This window comes from Syngnathoides biaculeatus, chromosome 11 (assembly GCF_019802595.1).
Source record: "Syngnathoides biaculeatus isolate LvHL_M chromosome 11, ASM1980259v1, whole genome shotgun sequence".
Lineage (NCBI taxonomy): Eukaryota > Metazoa > Chordata > Actinopteri > Syngnathiformes > Syngnathidae > Syngnathoides > Syngnathoides biaculeatus.
This window is the reverse complement of record NC_084650.1, coordinates 16,996,754-17,017,491: the sequence shown is the minus strand read 5'-3', so window position 1 is coordinate 17,017,491 and position 20,738 is coordinate 16,996,754. Positions and strand designations below refer to the sequence as shown.

Here is a 20,738-nt window from a genome sequence, read left to right as displayed (position 1 = left end):
TTGCCCATAGGTGTGATTGTGAGTGCGACTGTTGTCTGTGATTGGCTGGCCAGTTGAAGGTGTCCCCCGCCTCCTGCCCGGGATCGGCCCCAGCGCTCCCCGCGACTCTTGTGAGGATAAGCGGAAAAGAAAATGGATGGATCTTTTGAAATAATTTTTAAGCAAAATGCCCTGGACATTGATGTGATTGCAGAGTTAATAAATACAAGTTGAAAGATGAATTTAAACATGCATTAACTGTGGAAAAGTAGCACATGTGGTCTGTCCTCCCTTGCCAAAATTAAACATTCCCAAAAAACACAATAAATGTAATGATGATGATGATAATATGAACGCCTTCCATTATTTGATTTCTACGATGATTCGATTTATTCTGTTCAGATATTTATGAACGACTTGTGTTACCAACCGACCACCACACGTCATGCATATCTGTCGGCCTGTGCTCAAAACTTTTTTTTTTTTTTTTTTTACTCGCTCCTGTTTACCAAACAATAAACCCCATCAGAAAAAAAATGGATTAATGTATTTCACAAATCAGGTGGGCCACGCGAAGTTCCATCATTCCAATCTTCTTAAAGCCGTGGGGAGGCCAAAATTAAGTTCACTCAGTCAATATGTATTTTGAGTAGTTACATTAATGGATTATAAGATTTTGAGTTGCAAAAAGACCGAGTCTTACTTATATTTTGTAAAAGTTACAATAAGCAAATGGGAACGATTCGGTGGGATGACCCACACGTAGTTTACCTTGATTGCAATCATTTCATGCCAACAGGTCAAAGGACAACATTTTCTTACTCTCACAACGGCGGTAATTTATTTTATTTTTATTTTTTACTTGCATGAAACACTGACATATGCATTTCCTTTACAAACGTGCTTGTTATTGAGTTTAAAAAAAAATGAAATAGATTATTGGGAATTTGTGAGGAATATTCTAAGCCAAGGGTGTCAAACTAATTTTTCTGGCGGGCCACATTGTTGTTCAGCTTTCCCTCAAAGCGCCATTTTGACCGTGGAACAAAAATATTTAGTCATCTCACCATATTGACATAATCAATTTATGAACTAGTTTTGGAGTCATAAATCAAGGGTAATGTGTTTTTCAACTATTCACGTTTTGTCACACAAAAAAGCTTGTAACATCTCAACTTTATCTTTTATGATGTATAACAATTTGAACTTTTGGTGAAGATTTTTACAAGAATCATGGAAATGGACACTCTAGATTTGGCTTCCCGGGCCACATAAAATCAGGTGTTGGGCCAGATCTGCCCCCCCGGGCCTTGAGTTTGACACCTGTGTTCTAAACCGTCTCATTTGGGAAGTCCCCCCAAACCCTCCCCCACTCACCCCAAAAGAAATGCATTTGTGCTTCTATGATAGAAAACAATGTAATATTTTTCAGCTCTCGGGCCACATCTGCCAATTGGGAAAAAAACAAAACAAAACAAAAAAACAACAACTTGTATCATATTTTCCTGTTCACTCATTCCAAGAAGAAATAATTCCAAGTGCATAAATGAACAACAACTGATTTTTCTTCAAACGGGACGGCCGCGCTTTTCATGTCTTTTTGGTCTCATTTGTTCATGCGAGAGTTACCCGTCATGTTCGTTGGATGGGAAACGAGAAGAATTTATTCATTTCAGATGAGAAATATAACGTTAATGTGGAAGGTTTCCACTTGAATCTGGCCTTGCCGCTGGATACTGCCTCGATATTGGCCAGTTGCAACAATGCTCATAAATACACCGCTGCCACCAATGTTTTAAAAATCAAAAGTCAACATAACGCAGTTTTTACATACCTTGTTTTTGCCATGTACAATTTCTGTCTTGGTCGTAATACTCTTGATCCAGTTTTTGTCTTTTCCCTTCTCCATAACATTAACCACCACTGCCTTGGAGTACTTTGAGCAACTGCGAAAGAAGCAACAATAAAAGTAAAAAAGTTAAGGCTCATTGCAAGTATGAAGAAAAAACAAATGCACACGTGTTAAACCGTGAACAATAACATATTTTTATCACAAGTTTGTCCAGATGGAATGAATAATGAATAAGGCAGTAAAACAGCCTAGTTGTGTTACTAGTGCAGCAAAGTGGTTTGCTATGGTTTGTGTTTTATCCATCCATCCATCCATCCATCCATTTTCTTATCCTCACAAGGGTCACAGGGAGTGCTGGAGCCGATCCCAGCTGTCAACAGGCAGGAGGCGGGGTACACCCTAAACTGGTTGCCTGCCAATCGCAGGGCACATGAAGATGAACAGGTGCATTCACAATCAACACTTATGGACAATTTAGAGTGTCCAATTAATGTTGCATATTTTTGAGATGTGGGAGGAAACCGGAGTGCCTGGAGGAAAGTCACGCAGGCGCGGGGAGAACATGCAAACTCCACACAGGCCGGTCCGGGATTGAACCCGGGACCTCAGAACTGTGAGGCCAACAACGCTTTAGCTGAGCCACCGTGCCGTCGATTTGTGTTTTAGTTTAGGTTAAAAGGAGTTTTGATTCATGTTTTCTTGTTTTGTTTGTTAAATTTTTGTTTCCACCCGATCCCATCAGTGTGTCCACCAATCAGCTCTCTCCAGCCACTCGTAATATTTCCGTGTACGCCAGTTCGCTCGTATTTAGTTCTCTGGTTTCTTTTGGTCCTGGTTGGTGTATTGTCATATGGCATCTGTTGCCACGTCAACGTCTTGTTTGAACTTTCATGTTTTTGTCGTGGTTATCTTTTTGCTTTGTGTTTCTTTGTTACCGTATTTTCTGCACTAAAAGGCGCACAATCAATGAATGGCCTACTTTAAAAAAAAAAAATCATATATAAGGCGCACCGGACTATAAGGTCCATAGAATAGACGCTACAGTAGACGCTGCGGTTACGTCATGCATCCATTAGTTGGAGCTGCACTAAAGGCTCAATATTGATCCATATTTAAGGCGCACCCGATTATAAGGCGCACCGTTGGCTTTTGAGAAAACTAAAGGCTTTTAGGTGTGCCTTATAGTGTGGAAAATAGGGTACTTTTTATTCAGATCTTGGACTTTATTCACTTAGCATTTCGCCTCCATGGTTCTTGTTTGCCTTTTTTGCTTGTTAAATTAAAATCCAATTTTTTTTTTTAGATTGCCGCACTTCAGCTTAAAGTGTCCCTGCAAAATTGGGTCCTCTGCTTTTTCTCTTCCCTCCAACGTCTCAATAACCCCAACTCAAGAGAGAAAATTTAATTGGATACTAGAAACCCAAAAGTGACAAAATCAATCCACCGGGCCAGTAATTTTTCTTACTAGTGAGGACAAAGAGCGTTCTAGTACGAGGATCTTAAGATGGATGTCAAGGATAGCTAATAAAAGCTTATTCTATAGCATCCTTGGATGCATGGCCTGCAGAGTGGAGAGAGATCTTGGATTCTGACCCCTCCCAGCCCAGCCTCCGAATCTCAAAAGTCAATTCTTCACTGCTTGCGGTGGCAAACAATCAAGCTGATGAGACGAGAGGCCAAGGAGGAAACGGCCTCAGCGACAGGAAGGGCCTGGCTGTGCGTCACCTCCGACGGGAAACGCCGGCGCGATCTGCTCAAAAGAGATAAGGCTGATGCTAAGACCTTGGCGGTCAACAGGGGACAGCTGATAACTTCTTAGCCTGAAAACACCCCCGCCCCAAAACGCCTACGGCAGGGGCTCTTAGACTCCGGCCTGGTCATTTACTGAACGCAAGCAAGAGGAAAACAAGAGGACTTTAAAGGTCCCCTTCCATCAATTCTTTTAAAACTCTTTGATGTCATTTTATTGAGTTTTCAGGATCAAATTGGGTGGAAAATGCCCAGAGTATCCCTTTCCAAGCGATTCTAGGCCTTTTTCACCAGGCGGTTGACATGGATGGGCTTCTCAATTAAATGGAACGTGTGAAAAAGCTTTGCCGCAATTGTCCATCGGTGGCCTAGCATTCATAGCAACCTCGGATTTGGATCATTCGACTGCCACCGCAGCGAGAGGATATTTTCAGAAGTGGGTCTTATCGCGCCTCAAATCTATCAGCCTTGCTCCACCCTCGGCTTTCTCAGACTGTACATTTCCCCCTTCTGTCCAAATACGAGATACGCTCTCGAAAGGCTGCGCGGTTAATTTACACTGGCGAGCCCTTTGCACAGTCAGGTCTTCATAAAATAAACATTTAACGCAATTTATCACCCGCCGGGCTGGAACGCTTCCCCTCTCCTGCAGCCCAGCCGCGACTTAAAAGCGGCGACTTCGATTAGCTTGGGTTGCTGGAACCACCGCAAAAGTTATTGTAAACAGAAATGAACAAAAGCTAGACTCGCAAAAACATTTTTGTAAGCTGAAATGAAAATGTAAAAAAAGAGCAAAAGTTGTATTGTCTGCTCACAAAAGTAATTTGTGACATTACATTACAAGTACATTTTTAAGCTAATTACATCCTTGAACCTCTCATTATTTCTCCCCCAGCTCAAAGCTATGACAAAATGTAGATTTAGTCAGGGTAGTACACGAAGTGTGGCCCCTTTACTGACACTGTGTTGTTTTTGTTAATGGCGCCGGGGGCCTGATAACCCGAGGCTAATGGCCCATTGTTTTCCTGATCTTACGACTCGCGGGTCTCCCGCTGTCACAGGGCCCGGGATCTCGGGGGAATGTTCATCTTGTTTGTGGGTTCACTAGCAGGCTGGTATTCACCAACAGTCACTCATCATACGCAAAGAATTACAGGGCTCCGTAGCAGCTTGGGGGATCGGCGGAGATATATCTCCCCACCGTTTCCTCTTTGGAATCCAAAGGCGCTGACCTCAAATTTTGGGGGGGGGCACCTCTCCAGGGCAACTTTTCTTTGATTAATGTGCTGTGTTCTGAGGCGCTATAGTCAGCGGAGATGTGCTGTTGTTTTCTTCTGTTTCTGGGTCTCCGGGGTGGCTTGAATGCCACTGTGAAACTTGACGTAAAAAAAAAAAAACGAACAACTATGCATGTGTTCGTTGTTTTTCGTTTTGTTCGTTTTGCGTCCACTGTACGGAGAGCTCTCTTCATCCATCATCGGTACTTTTGTCTAGATAGTTCTTCTGTATAAATGAAATAAACACAGAATGGTGGGACCAAGTCTATTCATCCATCCCTTATGTCAGGGGTCCACAACTACCGAGCTGCGGACCGGTGCCGGTCCGTGGATCGATTGCTACTGGGCCGCTGAAGTAATAACTAATTAGTTCCGTTGTATTCATTATCCGAATCTGAAAAATATTTTAGTTTGAAAAATGACCGGATTCTCTGAGTTACTTCTCGGTCACTTGAGTGCCAAATTTACCCCCTTCTTCCACTTCTTCTTTTCCTTTCGGCTTGTCCCATCAGGGGTCGCCACAGCGTGTCATCTTTTTCCATCTAAGCCCATCTCGTTCATCTTCCTCTCTAACAACCACTGTCCTCATGTCCTCCCTCACAACATCCATCAACCTTTTCTTTGGTCTTCCTCTCGCTCTTTTGGCTGGCAGCTCCATTCTCAGCACACCTTCTACCAATATACTCACTCTCGCCTCTGGACATGTCCAAACCGTCTTAAGTCTGCTCTCTTGGGCTTTGTCTCCAAAACATCCAACTTTAGCTGTTTTTCTAATGAGCTCATTTCTAATCCTATCCAACCTGCTCACTCCGAGCGAGAACCTCAACATCTTCATTTCCGCTACCTGCAGTTCTGCTCCCTGTTGTTTCTTCAGAGCCACCGTCTCTAATCCGTACACTCACCAAATTTACCCCCACAAGCGAGAAGAAAACACGTCTTTGGAACATTTCTTTTCGAAGAAGGGGCTACAACTAACTGGCGCCTTTTTGAGGAGCGTTGTGAAGAGATGGACACAGATACTTCTGGAATATAAGGAAATAAGACGGTTATCCAGAGGGAAATTGCTCACAGGAGTGTTTAAATTACGAGAGCCACTGCAAAGATTTCTCTCATTTCCAACCTATCTGCGAACCAGTTCTGCTTCCTGTTGTTTCTTCAGTGCCACCGTCTCTAATCCGTACATCATGGCCGGCCTCCCCACTATTTTAAAAACTTTGCCCTTCATCCTAGCGGAGACTCTTCTGTCACATAGAACACCAGACACCTTTCGCCAACTCTTCCACCCGTTTCTTCACTTCCTTAGCGCAGTCACCATTGCTCTGTATTGTTGACCCCAAGTATTTCAAGTCGTCCACCCTCGCCATCTCTTCTCCCTTTCGCTTCACTCCTCCTCCTCCTCCGCCCCTCTCATTCAACCACATATATTCTGTTTTACTTCAGCTAATCTTCATTCCTCTCCTTTCTAGTGTGCACCTCCATCTTTCTAACTGTTCCTCCGCCTGTTCTCTGCTTTCACTGCAGATCACAATATCATCTGCGAACATCATAGTCCAAGGGGATTCCAGTCCAACCTCATCTAATCGGCCGATCCATTACTACCGCAAACAGGAAGGGGCTCAGCGCGGATCCCTGATGCAGTCCCACCTCCTTGTTTAAAAGTTACTCTAACGGCCAGTCAAGAGTGTGTGCGGCAACAGAGGCAAATGGTTCAAACGGACAAATTTATACAACATTCATTCACGTAAAATATCGTTGTAAAAAAGTATATTTGGAAAAAAGAGGAGGCTGGTTCTTGTTCTTCACTTTTCCATGTGTATTTTTTACATTTATTTCACGATTAGATTATTCATGATCATGTGTATTGTATTCGATATTGACTACAAATGATTTTCAATACAAACAAACTACCTACCCCCCCAATTAACCGATCCGCAGTGATAAAAATGTTGGGGACCGCCGCCTTATGTCACTTATCATATCTCTGGACCGGTGGCCAATTAATTACAGGACCCGTGTACGGACAAACAAATATTGACATACACGCTTATGTTAACACCTATGGACAATTCAGCAGCCAATCGAAAAAAAATGCAAACTTAAACCAAGGAACAAGTTATTTTACGCATAAAACGGTGGTGAAATTTTTGATTTTTGACCAGGGCCCAGGAAATGGATGGATGGATTGGTTGTCATGCGATTAGTTTACTAACTGTTTTTGGACTGGGTCGGGGTCACAGGGTTCCCAGAGCCAGGTTATGCTCGGCGTGGGTCTCCCAGAAGCAGTGCAGGTCAGATGACGTTGCTTGCCAAGCATGTAGGGCTGGATGTCGTTCGAGACCAAGTCCGCCTCGAAAATACTTGGCTTCACTGTGAGCGGGGAAAAAAAGGAAGTAACTGGTTAGATCTGGGCTGACCAAAATATGGCCCACTGAAATATGTTTTGTTATTGGGCTTCCACGCATATTTATAATAAAACAAAACAAACATACCGCAGATGCAAATGAGTTAAAGGTCCCATATTTGGGGTATTTAGACCTCCTTAGACTGATACTTTAACATGGAATTCGTATAAAAACCACCTTGGCCCCTCTGCCCGCTACTTATGTTTGACCCAGTTTTGCATCCGCTTTGTCCACATTAAGCTCGCTTTTCTCTGATTGGTTGAGTCAGTGTAGAAGACCCGCTCGGTGCCGGCTCGGAAGCAGAGAGGGAAGGCAGACGTCTTTGCCAGTGACGTAGATAAGCTCGAGAAATTCCCTGATTACCTGATTTCAGTCCTCTCGACAGAAAAACGTCTGGAGTTTAGGAATGAATCCGCGGATGACTTCAATTCATATTTCACGATTATTGAGGGACCATCTGGACAATATAACATCCCAAATACTAGAGAAAGCTGGTTTGGTAAAATGCGGGACCTTTTTAAATAACCAAAAAGTTACACACGCATTTTTTTTAAATTAAAGATATAAATGAATGAATTTAATTTACCATCCTGGGTAAATTTGAATGTTTTATAACATTTATTATTTTTTAATTGGCTACACCTATTTCAAATTTAAAATCATAATATATTTTTGCACAGAAAGATATTGTACAATTGTTTTTTGAAAAATTCTCGAACTTTTTAAAAAAAATTAACGCTGTATGAAATTTGACAGTTTTACGTCAAAATGACATTTCATTTAAAATAGTTTCATAAAAAAACAGAATGCTATAATCTATCGCATTCTTATTTTTCATTTGTTATAAATTCTAGATGAGTTTGAATGTTACGAAATATACAGCAATTTTTTTTAAATTCACCCCACATTTTTTTAAATTAAAAATGTTAATACATTCCAATAAAATATTGCATTATTTTGTTAAATGTTAAAAAAAAATCTAAAAGATTTGAATATTACAAGATATCTTTTTTTTTTAAATTAAAACCGTCAATATAGTTGGATAATACAAGATATCACACAATTATTATTATTATTATTATAAAACCTCCCATATAAAACATCCCAGAAGCCTCCGGACCACCGCGGAAACCCGTAACGCCGTTTTAATGAGCGGCGACAGGATTGATGGATAGCAGTGAAAAGGTGGCAGTGACATCATTTATCGTGCAGGCAGCGCACGGAGGGAAGAACGGCGGGATGATGTGCAAGGCCGGGGGTGTGGGAGGGGGGCTTTAGGGTCACGGGGTGACCCGGCCGTGGCCCGCAGCCCGGACGACCGATTCGAGCGTCAGCTCTTTAATCAACGACACACAAAGATCCCTGCGTCACCTCAGACGCTGTTCCGTACCCTTTGGCCGCTTTCGCAGCTTGAACAGACAACATAAATCCCCCCCACCCTCCCCCAGCAGCATCCCCGCCAACAACACTGTCTGCAGTGCCGGGAAGTAACCAAGTCCAAAGTACTTAATCGCTGTACTTCACATTTCTCGATTTGTCTTGCGTGAGAAAATGTTGTTTTGACAAGTAAGGTGAAGAACGTACAGGTATCGGTTTTCGGTGGATGAAGAAATATTGAAAATCCATCGGGAAAATACTGAACATGACCAAAGTATTTGTATTTCTGACAGAAAGTGAATTATTTCTTGAGGATTCTGGCAGTGAGGGCATTGTAGCAGCGGTGGGAAGTATTGAAGTACAAAATACTTGGTGGCTGTACTTTATCTCTCTCTATTTGTCTTTTTTTATGATTTAATGTCATCCCTGAAGGTAGATTTAAAAAAAAAAATGTGGCTACCATTTTTTTGACAAACTAAGGAGTGGAAAGACTTGAGTGTAGCACAGGGGTGTCAAACTCATTTTTGTCGCAGGCCACCTTAGATTTCCCTCAGAGCGGCGTTATGATTGTGAAACTACAAAAAAAAAAAACTTCAATCACTTCATCATATATACACGTGAAATTTATGACCAAGTTTGGAATCTGAAATCAAGGGTAATGGGTTTTTCTAACTATTGTTGATGTTTGGAAACACAAAAATGATTGTGACATTTCGCAACGTTATCATGTATATGACAATTTAAAATTTTGGTCCAGATTTGAACAAGAATCATGGAGGTTGGCGCATACGATTTGCCTTTGCGGGCCAGTTCAGATCATCTGGCGGGCCGGATCTGGCCCCCGGGCCGTGAGGTTGACACCTGTGTCGTCAACGTTATCATTTATGATAAGACAATTGGAAATTGTGGTCCAGATTTGAACAAGAATTATGGAGGTTGGCGCATACGATTTGCCTTTGCGGGCCGCATAAAATCATCTGGCGGGCCGGATCTGGCCCCCCGGGCCTTGAGTTTGACACCTGTGGTGTAGCAAGTACAAGAAGGTCAAAAGTCGCCAGAAAAAATAGACACTCGTGTAACGCACACGTACCGGACAAATCTACTACAGTAGAATAAGTTGTAGGAAAGTGAATTATTTCACGAGGTTTAAGATCTATTCTAGGCTCTGGCACTGAGGCAGAAGTACATAAACAGTACTCAGTTGCCATATTTACTTTACCTCTCAAAGTACTTTGTGCACAAGTATCTGTACTACTCGAGTACAGAGTGCGTCTACTTTTGCCACCTCTGACTGTGCGCGGCATTGTCCCAGGACCAAACATTTGATAAACAACGTTTCCATGCTTTCCTAATTCATACCAGAATATCTGTCTGCAGTGTTTATTTGTAAGCCATTTTGATGTCACTCCAAAAAGTTTTAGCGAAGTGACATGGGATACAAACACTATAAATTTCTCCTTCGCATTTTTGGCACTATCATGAATGTACGACGCTACCAAATCCTTCTCCATTCTCCCACAATAAGTCATACCCCGTGATTTTAATGAGGACGTGCACTATAGAAATATGTTTCTGCTCTTGCTGTGTGTTAAATTAACGGTTGTATTGAGCTTTGCAGTAACGTCTGCTAATTTCTGTTAGCCAGTCTATGGCATATTTGACCAAGTCATTTGAAACAGAGTCTTATAATCTCAACAAAAAGTAACAATAAGGGTGCTTGGTTTGTGTAGTTGGTCAGTTATCCAAGTCAGAGTTTGACTCAAGGATTTGTTGAAAAACAAACAAAATGACAGGTCAGAATGCCCTTAGACTAACAATATAGATTAAGTGAAGAAAATAAGTATTTGAACACCCTCCTATATTGCAAGTTGTCCCACTTAGAAATCACGGACTGGTCTGAAATTTTCATCGTGGGTGCATGTCCACTGTGAGAGAGATCATCTAAAAAGAAAAATCCAGAAATCACAATGTATGATTTTTTTTTTCAACGATTTATTTGTGTGATACAGCTGCAAATAAGTATTTGAACACCTGAGAAAACCAATGATAATATTTGGTACAGTAGCCTTTGTTTGCAATTACAGAGGTCAAACATTTCCTGTAGTTGTTCACCAGGTTTGCACACTCCGCAGGAGGGATTTTGGCCCACTCCGGACTGCGGCCTTGTATTGTGAGATTTTGGGGAACATTTTGAGGAACAACCTTTTTCCCCTCAGTCAGAGGACTGAAGATGGGTCGTGTCTCAGTCTTTCAACATGACAATAACCCGAAGCACACAGCCAGGAAAATCAAGGAGTGGCTCCGTAAGAAGCATAGCAAGGTTCTGGTCAGTCTCCAGACCTAAACCCAATAGAAATCTTTGGAGCGTGCTGAAACTCCGTGTTTCTCAGCGACAGCCCAGAAACCTTTCTGATCTAGAGAAGATCTGTGTGGAGGAGTGGGCCAAAATCCCCCCTGCAGTGTGTGCAAACCTGGTGAACAACTACAGGAAACGTTCGACCTCTGTAATTGCAAACAAAGGCGACTGTACCAATTATTAACTTTGGTTTTCTCAGGTGTTCAAATACTTATTTGCAGCTATATCATACATAAATCATACATTGTGATTTCTGGATTTTTCTTTTTAGATGATCTCTCTCTCAGTGGACATGCGCCTACGATGAAAATTTCAGACCCCTCCATGATTTCTAAGTGGGAGAACTTGCACTATAGCAGGGTGTTCAAATACTTATTTTCTTCACTGTACGTATGTTTGATTCTCAACAGGGTGAGACCCAAAAAAATCTGAAATCGAGAATGCTTTTCTTCTTTTTTGGAGAACTGTGTGCGCAAGTCTTCTTTTCATGTCCTCAAAGCGACGTTATAGGACACCCTCCCATTTCTTGACAGTCACAGAGACCTGGTGAGACCAGGTACTGAGGAATTTTACACACATTAAGATGTGTTTTTGTAAAATGTAAATATTTCAATCACTATTTACTTGTTCCACTCCTGCTTTTTATAAGCCCCGCAGAGACCCTGTTGTTTATTATCTGATTCTTAAAGCAGCACAGTTCTGTACCGTACAGCGCACACATGGCGAGGATGCAAACAAAGGCTGTGGACTCGGGTGGGGGGGGTTCTGGAGCGGTTCAGTGTGCAGAACTCGAGCCAGGCCCGTTTCCACACTGCGCCGAGCCTCTTTTAAACAAGCCCAGTAATCAACAACAGCTGTCGCAGCACCAATTCCGGGACCAATGGAATCAGCAAGGACCCAAACTCCTGCTGCTACCTGCCAAGTACATCCTTGTACATACTTATGCAGTACAAATGTCAGATGGTTTAACAAACACTTACTCAAGTACTATCCAACACTGTCCGTTTTTAGCAAAGTTATTGCTTCGGTTCACAAGCAAGGCACCAGTTTTCCTCCTCCAGGATCAAGCTTTAATTATCGAGTTCACGGCAGGCGGGGCGGCTCACCCTCTACTTCCAACGTGTAGCTCAGGTTCCGGTACAGGCGATGGGCCGTGTTGCCGAGGCTCACGGTGAAGACCCCGTCGTGTTTCCGTTCCACGTTGGATATGATCAGGTTGAAACCGGACAACTTGTAGCAGGTGGAATTCCTCAGGATGGGGACGCCGTCTTTATACCTGAGTCGAAACAACCGGTCGGTAATAGGACTGCGAGACGGGTTCCGGTCTGCTTTTACGTGCGGTGACCACGACTTGCCATGCCGACATATCTGGTGGCGGCAGAGCGTTGATTTTGGGTTCGAACACCACCCTCTTTCTGCCCTCTTTGACGACAACTGTAGCCTTGTGTCTGTGGGAGATGTTGACGAAAGGGTGCTCTGAAACACAACAGAAATGGCGTTGGAACTTGACGACACGACAAATACTGTAAGCTATTGCGACTTATAAAAAAAAAAAAGATGTCAGCCAATGTTACCTCTAAACTCCGTGCGTGCGCTACTGTGCACGGCTAATGCAGTCTCTTCGCCCGCCAAAAAAAAAAAAAAAAAATCCAACGCAAATTGAAATGATAACATCCAGCTATTCAGTTTGTGGCATTTTGCAATGTGATTCAATGAGTGAGGGATGACTGGCTGTTACATCCAATGGCACAATTCACATACGGACTGTAAAGAAATGAAAAGAAGAAGCCACTGGTTTCTTTTAGGCAGCACACGGAACTTTCTCTAACAACGAGCGCTGCTCCGCCACACTCATAATTCATAATTACAAATGTTGTAGTACTTACGCAGCCCATCAATGTGTTTTACAATGACAGCTTGTTGCTTTTGTTAGCATCGCAGTCTGGGCAACGTAGAGCAAAGACGAGCGAGACATGCTGCTTATGTTTACTTTAGATATTAATGGAGAAAGTTAAAAAAAGAAATGCTGTTGTTTTAAGATGCAATGGCTGTCAGAGTATATGAATATTGGAAGAAAAAGTGGTTAAACCGGACGAGATTTTCTCTTTTCTGAGCGGGAAAGGTCTGGTCTGAAGCCAAAGTAGAAAGTGCAGGATGAGATGGTGTGTCAATTTTAAAATGACACCTTGGCACAGCCTGATCCAGGATGAAAACACAGACAATACAGTGCACTAAAAGCCAATTATGTATTTTAAATATAGGAGGCAACATAACATTAACCTAAAAACGGTTTGGGAGCATCATAATCATCAACCCCCCTTGGTAGCTTACGAGAGGCTGCCTGCTCGAAAAGGAGATCTTGGGGTAAAAAAAAGTCTGCCCACCCCTGGTATCGAGGCAGGTCCGAGTTCAACACAATAAGTATTGTATGGTAAAAAAAAAAAAAAAAAAGTATTACGTTACAAACAGATGATCTACATCTACAAATCAAATACACCCACTCTGTAACAGTTCACATGATTTAAAGCGGAAAGAGTGCAGTACATTATACTGCTTCTAAGGTTACATTAGACGCATCAAAACGCACAGTACAAACATTCATACGACACATGCTGCAGTACGGGCTTTTGAACAAAATGTTGGCTTTGTTGGACATGTTTAATTCCAAAGTGATCTGTCCATTATTGTGAACAAAAACAAATTCAAGGGTGCTTTCTTTCACTTGCTGCCATACTCTGAAAATTTTATGTGGACTCCCAAATTTATCCCAGCACGTGCTTTTATTTGTGACAGGCACACGATAGACAGACAGATAGATAGAGATAGATAGATAGATAGATAGATAGATAGATAGATCTATGCTAGAAAAATGCTAGTGAGGCCTTGTTTTTTGTAGTTTTATGTACATGCAATTGTAGTTTGTCTTTTATAGATAGATAGATAGATAGATGATAGATAGATAGATCTATGCTAATGATGCCTTGTTTTTTGTACTTTTATGTACATGCAATTGTCGTTTGTCTTTTTTAGATAGATAGATAGATAGATAGATAGATAGATAGATAGATAGATAGATAGATAGATAGATTAGATAGATAGATAGATAGTTAGATCTATGCTAGAAAAATGCTAGTGATGCCTTGTTGTTTCTAGTTTTATGTACATGCAATTGTAGTTTCTTTTTAGATATAGATAGATAGATCTATGATAGAAAAATGCTAGTGATGCCTTGTTTTTTGTAGTTTTATGTACATGCAATTGTAGTTTCTTTTTTATAGATAGATAGATAGATAGATAGATAGATCTATGCTAGAAAAATGCTAGTGAGGCCTTGTTTTTTGTAGTTTTATGTACATGCGATTGTAGTTTGTCTTTTTTAGATAGATAGATAGATAGATAGATAGATCTATGCTAGAAAAATGCTAGTGATGCCTTGTTGTTTCTAGTTTTATGTACATGCAATTGTAGTTTGTCTTTTTTATAGATAGATAGATAGATCTATGCTAGAAAATTGCTAGTGAGGCCTTGTTTTTTGTAGTTTTATGTACATCCAATTGTTGTTTGTGTTTTTATCGATAGATAGATAGATAGATAGATAGATAGATAGATGATAGATAGATAGATAGATAGATAGATAGATAGATAGATCTATGCTCGAAAAATGCTAGTGATGCCTTGTTTTTTCTAGTTTTATGTACATGCAATTGTAGTTTGTCTTTTTTATAGATAGATAGATAGATAGATAGATAGATAGATAGATAGATAGATCTATGCTAGAAAAATGCTAGTGAGGCCTTGTTTTTTGTAGTTTTATGTACATGCAATTGTAGTTTGTCTTTTATAGATAGATAGATAGATAGATAGATAGATAGATCTATGCTAATGATGCCTTGTTTTTTTGTACTTTTATGTACATGCAATTGTCGTTTGTCTTTTTTAGATAGATAGATAGATAGATAGATAGATGTATGCTAGAAAAATGCTAGTGATGCCTTGTTGTTTCTAGTTTTATGTACATGCAATTGTAGTTTGTCTTTTTTATAGATAGATTGATAGATAGATCTACGCTAGAAAATTGCTAGTGAGGCCTTGTTTTTGTAGTTTTATGTACATCCAATTGTTGTTTGTGTTTTTATAGATAGATAGATAGATAGATAGATCTATGCTAGAAAAATGCTAGTGATGCCTTGTTGTTTCTAGATTTATGTACATGCAATTGTAGTTTGTCTTTTTTATAGATAGATTGATAGATAGATCTACGCTAGAAAATTGCTAGTGAGGCCTTGTTTTTGTAGTTTTATGTACATCCAATTGTTGTTTGTGTTTTTATCGATAGATAGATAGATAGATAGATAGATAGATAGATAGATAGATAGATAGATAGATAGATAGATAGATAGAATCATGGTAATTATTTGTGGCTTTTCGCTACACTTATGTGGTTGAGTCTGGTCTCTATTCCCAACGAGTAGCAGAAGTCTGTATTTGGTCGGGATGAACCTTTTCTGGTGTTAAAATAAACCGCGTAATTGTCTTTTGTTTTATTCGACAATAAACTTCAAGCGGGAGTGAAAAATAAACGGCTCGGAGACAAGCACGATTTGATTCTCGTTTGCAGAACTGTGAGCGAGTCTTCCTTTGATTTCCTGAAAGTGATGTTATATAATAATGTGCCATATTTTGACAGTGAGGTCTTGAAAAACTGTTTGAGTTTCAATAAGTTTAGTGTGCAGTGTTGAAATATATCTGGGGGGGGGAAAAAATCCTCCCCACATCGTGGACTTCCACCAACGGCGTGTGTCTGGAACTGAATCCCCGAGATCAATGAGGGTCGGCGCTACGATTACAAGCTCAGATCAAACATCGGATCAGCGCGTCCTCACCGTAAACGTTGACTTTTGCCATGACGGTGTCATATTTCATGCTCGAGATCTCAGCTTTGCAGTGATACAAGCCTTTGTCCTCCATTGTGACGTTGGGCAGCTCTAATGTGTCGCTCGTGGTAAAAGCAGCGGTGACGGGCTCTTGGGTCTTTTTTGTGGAGTGACGATTTTCCTGAAGACAGAAAAACATCCCGTTCACGCATGAAGACCACCCGAGCCGCACTTTGACGGCGCCCGGCTTACGTTCACTCTCGGAAAATCCCACGTGAACTTGATCCGTTCGCCAAAGGTCGTCACTCCGGAGCATTTGAGGACGAGGGTGTCGCCGACCAACACCCTGACTCGCTCCGGGGTGACGGTCACGTTCTCGAGAAAAAGCGCTGTCAAAGGGGAGGAATCGTGACACGCGCCAAACTGACAGGGCCGATGTTTCGGGGGAGAAATATTGCGTACTTACACGTTCTCTTGGGAAAGTAGGTTGAGGAAAAGTCAAGACCATGGACGACGGTGGTGCAGGTTAACATACTGTACACGCTCTCGGGGCTGTAGGGAATTTTGAAGCCCACCTTTGGGTCCCAATCACCGATGATCTCCTCTGAAGGTAGGCCCTGCGTAGGGAAAAAAAATAAAGTAGATATTTATTTATGCCTGTGCTGTACACAAATGGTCAGTCTAGTATGGGCTAGGAAGGTAGAAAAAGTGTTCTCCGGGCGTGTTGGTTACTCGAAACGTTAAAATAAAGGCAATGAGAAGAAGCACAGAAAGATCCAGTAATCGTTATTGTTCCCACGGAGCAGAGAGAATATAGTTTGTAGTTTAGTATTGTTCTTGTGCTCCGTTTGCACGTGTTGCTGCACCGTGTTGTTAAAGTAGCAGTTGTTTGACGTAAATTACCGCAACTTCAATGCTAATTTTCATGAACCCGTGTATAACATTTCCCATTATATGTTAGCATTGAAGTAGATGACGTAAGACGTTATTTGGGTGTTTAAACGTAGAATTTTTCATTCTGATTTTATTCTAATGTTCTAATTTCTGTGTGGAAATTGCTGGAAAGCGTTGGCCTCACAGTTCTGAGGTCCCGGGTTCAATCCCGAATCCGCCTGCCCGTGTCCGCGTGGGTTTTCTCCGGACGCTCCGGTTTCCTCCCACATCCCAAAAACATGCAACACTGATTGGACACTCTAAATTGCCAGCTGTTTGTCTCGATGTGCCCTGCGATTGGCTGGCAACCGGTTCGGGGTGTACCCTGCCTCCGGCTCGTTGACCTCTCGACCTTCTAGAGCAGGGGTTTCAAACTCATTTTTGTCGCGGGCCACATTGTAGTTATGGTTTCCCTCGGAGGGGTCGTTATGACAAAAACCTTCATCTTTAACCGCCTCATCATATTTACACGTAAAATATATAGTTTTTCATCAGAGATAAAGTGTAATGGGGTTATGAAACATGATTCATATTTGGTAACACAAAAATGCTTATAATATCTCAACGTTATCATTTACATCATATCATATACGTGACAAATTGAAAGTTTTTGTACAGATTTTCACAAGAATCACGGACGTTGACGCAAATGATTTGCCTCCGCGGGCCGGAAGAAATCATGCAGCTGGCCGGATCTGGCCCCCCGGGCCTTGAGTTTGACACCCGTGTTCTAGAGGATAAGCGGTGAAGAAAATGGATGGATGGATGTTTTCTGTCGGTTTTATAGTAAACTCCAACCGAGAGTGACAACCATCTAAGTTTAAGTTTGTTTTCATAAATTTAATCGCAGATTTTCACTTATTGCAGGTCGGTTTGGAACGTCACAGTGAGAAATAGAAATTCGCTGTGTTGTTTTTTTTTTGTGGTTGGTGCATTCTGCAATCATTTACAAAATGTAGCACAGCACATGGCGGACTTGGAAAAGGATGTACGTTCTTGTTGTCGTTTGTTCTAATGCCAGAGCCGCTAATTCGGGGGGCGGGAGGGGGACTTTGAGTCGAGGAATGGGGAACGAAGGAACAAAATGGAGCAGGAAGGAGGAGCGTCATTGATTTGCCGATGGCAGGAAGGTCACACCGCCGCTATCTGTTCCATCTCGGGCAACTTGTTTGTCCACAAGTAGGCAGAAAGTCACACAATCGTAAATGGGTGCCACAAATAGCGCTGTGCGTGGCACCTTCACCGAGCGCCAGCAAGTTCAGAAGTTCACCGGGGGGCTTCGCTTCCCGTGTCATCCAAGGAAAATAGTATTTAAAGCTAAAGTCCTCACGCCACGTTACCTTGTTGTTTCCTGTGGTTGGACAAGGTGTGTACAGGTTTTGTTCTGTTTTTCGCAAAAGTACTAAATTTAGCCCGCGATTCTATTCCGAGCAAAGCACCTTCCTGTTCTTACAAGAAGCAGACAGACTGACTCTCTTCGCTTCCCCTGACGCTTGTTGTGTTCCTTGAAGACTGAGTTTGTGGGAACCTCAAGGTGACCAGTTACGCCCATAATGTTGATTGTAGAGATCTTTGATTGAAAGAGATGAGATTGGAACCGTTCCAATCCCCGCTATATAGTGATTATATTGCAGATTTTCACCTCTCGTGGGTGGTTTTGGGGTTGTATTCCCAATGAATGAAAGGGATTCACTGTATAGAGCGCGTGCACGTGACGTCGCCATTTTCACGCCGCCATATTGCAGGTCGACAAGAGCGGCTCCGACAGTGTGGGGGACGTCGAACCGGAGCAGAATATTCACAATACCCCGAGACTTGTTGTGCTGTTGGTTGTCACAACAGACAAGACATATTCAAAGAGACCAGAAAAGATCGATGATATTTCGGCAATTAAACGTGATGGATGGTGCCCAACCGAATACCCACGACTGTGTAGCGATCGATTCATTTCAGGTAGGAATTATTCTTCTCAATCTCAAATTACCAGAGGTTAGAGGATTGGTTTGGTAAACCAGGGGTCGTGGGTTCTGATCCCACTGGGACCTCTGCTCCCCGAGAGAGGTTGCGTCAGGAAAGGGCATCCGGCGTAAAAACTGTGCCAAACAAAATATGAGCGTTCATCTGAGATGTCACGCTGTGGCGACCCCTAACGGGACAAGCGGAAAGGAAAAGAAGAAGAAGAATCTTGGATGTCACGCTGTGGCGACCCCTAACGGGACAAGCCGAAAGGAAAAGAAGAAGAAGAATCTGAGATGTCGCGCTGAAAAAAACTTACTATTCATAATGCCAAGTTGGCTCATTTGAGAACAATGCGTATTCAAAATAAAATTCCGTGTATGTTCCGTGGAGTCGATGCCGTCATTTACTTTTTTTTTTTTCAATCATAGTTAATGAATGTGATTTTTTTTTTTGTAAAACCATGGGTCATTTATTTAAATATTGGTATTTGTATTGAATACTAGCTGAAAAGATCAACGGATTGTGGCAAAGGTTAACCTGTCGCCGAACACACTTCCACGTTCACGAGCCGTCAAAACCATCACTATGCGGGATTTATTCCTGATTGAGAACAGATCCGGCAATTAAGTATTTGTATGCGTCCAGACTTTTCTACGCTTTCAAACTTTTTTCGCATAAATCTCGACGACTTAGTCACAAGATCCATGTGTAGATCCAGTTGTCCAAGACAATCGGAAGCGGGTTGACTGTCCAATTTGTTATCGGCGAAAACATCGACTTCAGCATTAAATACGGGTCCTCTATGCCGAGTTTATCTAACATTTTTTTTTTTTCTCTGTATGAGACCTTACTTTTCTGAGTGTTACGACAGCATCGGGGGACGATGTACGGCAAGGGATCACGAGGCTGGTCTCATCTTCGAGAACAAACAGAACGTATGGTGACTGATTAAAGGGCTCCACGAATGGCTGCTCTGGATCTACGGGGAGAAAAAAAACAAAACAGGACAACAGGTGAGAAAAGAAGCTTGTATTAATTCACATCGTATTATTAAAGCCACGTATTTTGTAACAAACAGCGGAAAGACTGTGAAAAGGCCGTCAGACGAAAAAACAAAGGCGGTCATCCATAAGCACATTAAGACGATTCATTTGTTGAGTCTGCACTTTCCAATATCGCAAGAATTTATTGCTCGCTTATTTGTCCACCGGCCTTTTCATTCAAATCCAAGAAAAACGGTCAGATTTTTGAACTAAAATTGTACTCCTTGTGTTTCCTCGCAGCAATCTCCATTAGTAACAATGCTTGAATGCTAACTTGTTTCATCTTTTGTTTTGAGGGGGGGGGGGGGCTCAGCGAAACAGTAGCCAGAACAGGAAACCACAATCAGTAAACTGGGCTTCCTGTTCAATCACGCGCTCCCTCTCACCTGCACACACACGCGATAAAAAGACACAACTTCCTCTTACTGCCGTTCTCTCCATGCATTGGCCATGCAGTGACCTAAAGGAGTAACTTAGCCAGTGTGGAAAAATAAGAGGGGGAAAAAAAAACCTCTCAAAAAAAAAAAAATCAGAATCTAAATCTTCAGAGGTTTTGGCTCATTGGGACATTCGATAAATTGAAACAACGTGAAAACTTCAGAGGGTCATCTCGATCTTAAATCTTCATCTTTAAGTCATTTACGGGGGACCGGCATGAGCCTGCACATGCACTGAAGTGTTTTGAAATATGCTTGGGTAAAATAATAATCCACCCGCTTTCGTGATGCATATCGCACAGCCTTTTTCTTTGGTCCAAGCTTGTGAAATAGTCGCTGATCACGCTCCGCTTTTACGTCTGTCAAGAGGCACAATTCAACACCGCGAGGCTCGAGACTGGCGTCAGCAGATCCCAATCGCCCCGTGAGAACCTCACACTCCTCCTTCACCGGGGCCCTTGCATGACTTTGATAAAAAAACAAACGTCCAAACCACCCAA

General features: G+C 41.9%; 1 protein-coding gene and 1 long non-coding RNA gene across 4 annotated transcripts in view; one reads left to right on the top strand and one right to left on the bottom strand.

Moving 5' to 3' along the window:
- kdrl (kinase insert domain receptor like) overlaps window positions 1-20,738 on the bottom strand; it is a 67,992-nt gene that overhangs the window by 34,328 nt on the left and 12,926 nt on the right. For both annotated transcript variants that reach the window (XM_061834662.1, XM_061834664.1), the window contains exons 4-11: window positions 19,610-19,737; window positions 16,333-16,483; window positions 16,119-16,255; window positions 15,876-16,047; window positions 12,348-12,468; window positions 12,099-12,268; window positions 7,068-7,224; window positions 1,814-1,925 (exon numbers count right to left, since the gene is read on the bottom strand). In XM_061834662.1, coding sequence (XP_061690646.1) covers window positions 1,814-1,925; window positions 7,068-7,224; window positions 12,099-12,268; window positions 12,348-12,468; window positions 15,876-16,047; window positions 16,119-16,255; window positions 16,333-16,483; window positions 19,610-19,737 — 1,148 coding nt within the window. The remainder of the gene's footprint in view (window positions 1-1,813; window positions 1,926-7,067; window positions 7,225-12,098; window positions 12,269-12,347; window positions 12,469-15,875; window positions 16,048-16,118; window positions 16,256-16,332; window positions 16,484-19,609; window positions 19,738-20,738) is intronic.
- The window catches only part of LOC133508511 (uncharacterized), a 44,989-nt gene that overhangs the window by 14,333 nt on the left and 9,918 nt on the right, over window positions 1-20,738 (top strand). For both annotated transcript variants that reach the window (XR_009797077.1, XR_009797076.1), the window contains exon 2: window positions 19,603-19,771. This is a non-coding gene — a long non-coding RNA (uncharacterized LOC133508511). The remainder of the gene's footprint in view (window positions 1-19,602; window positions 19,772-20,738) is intronic.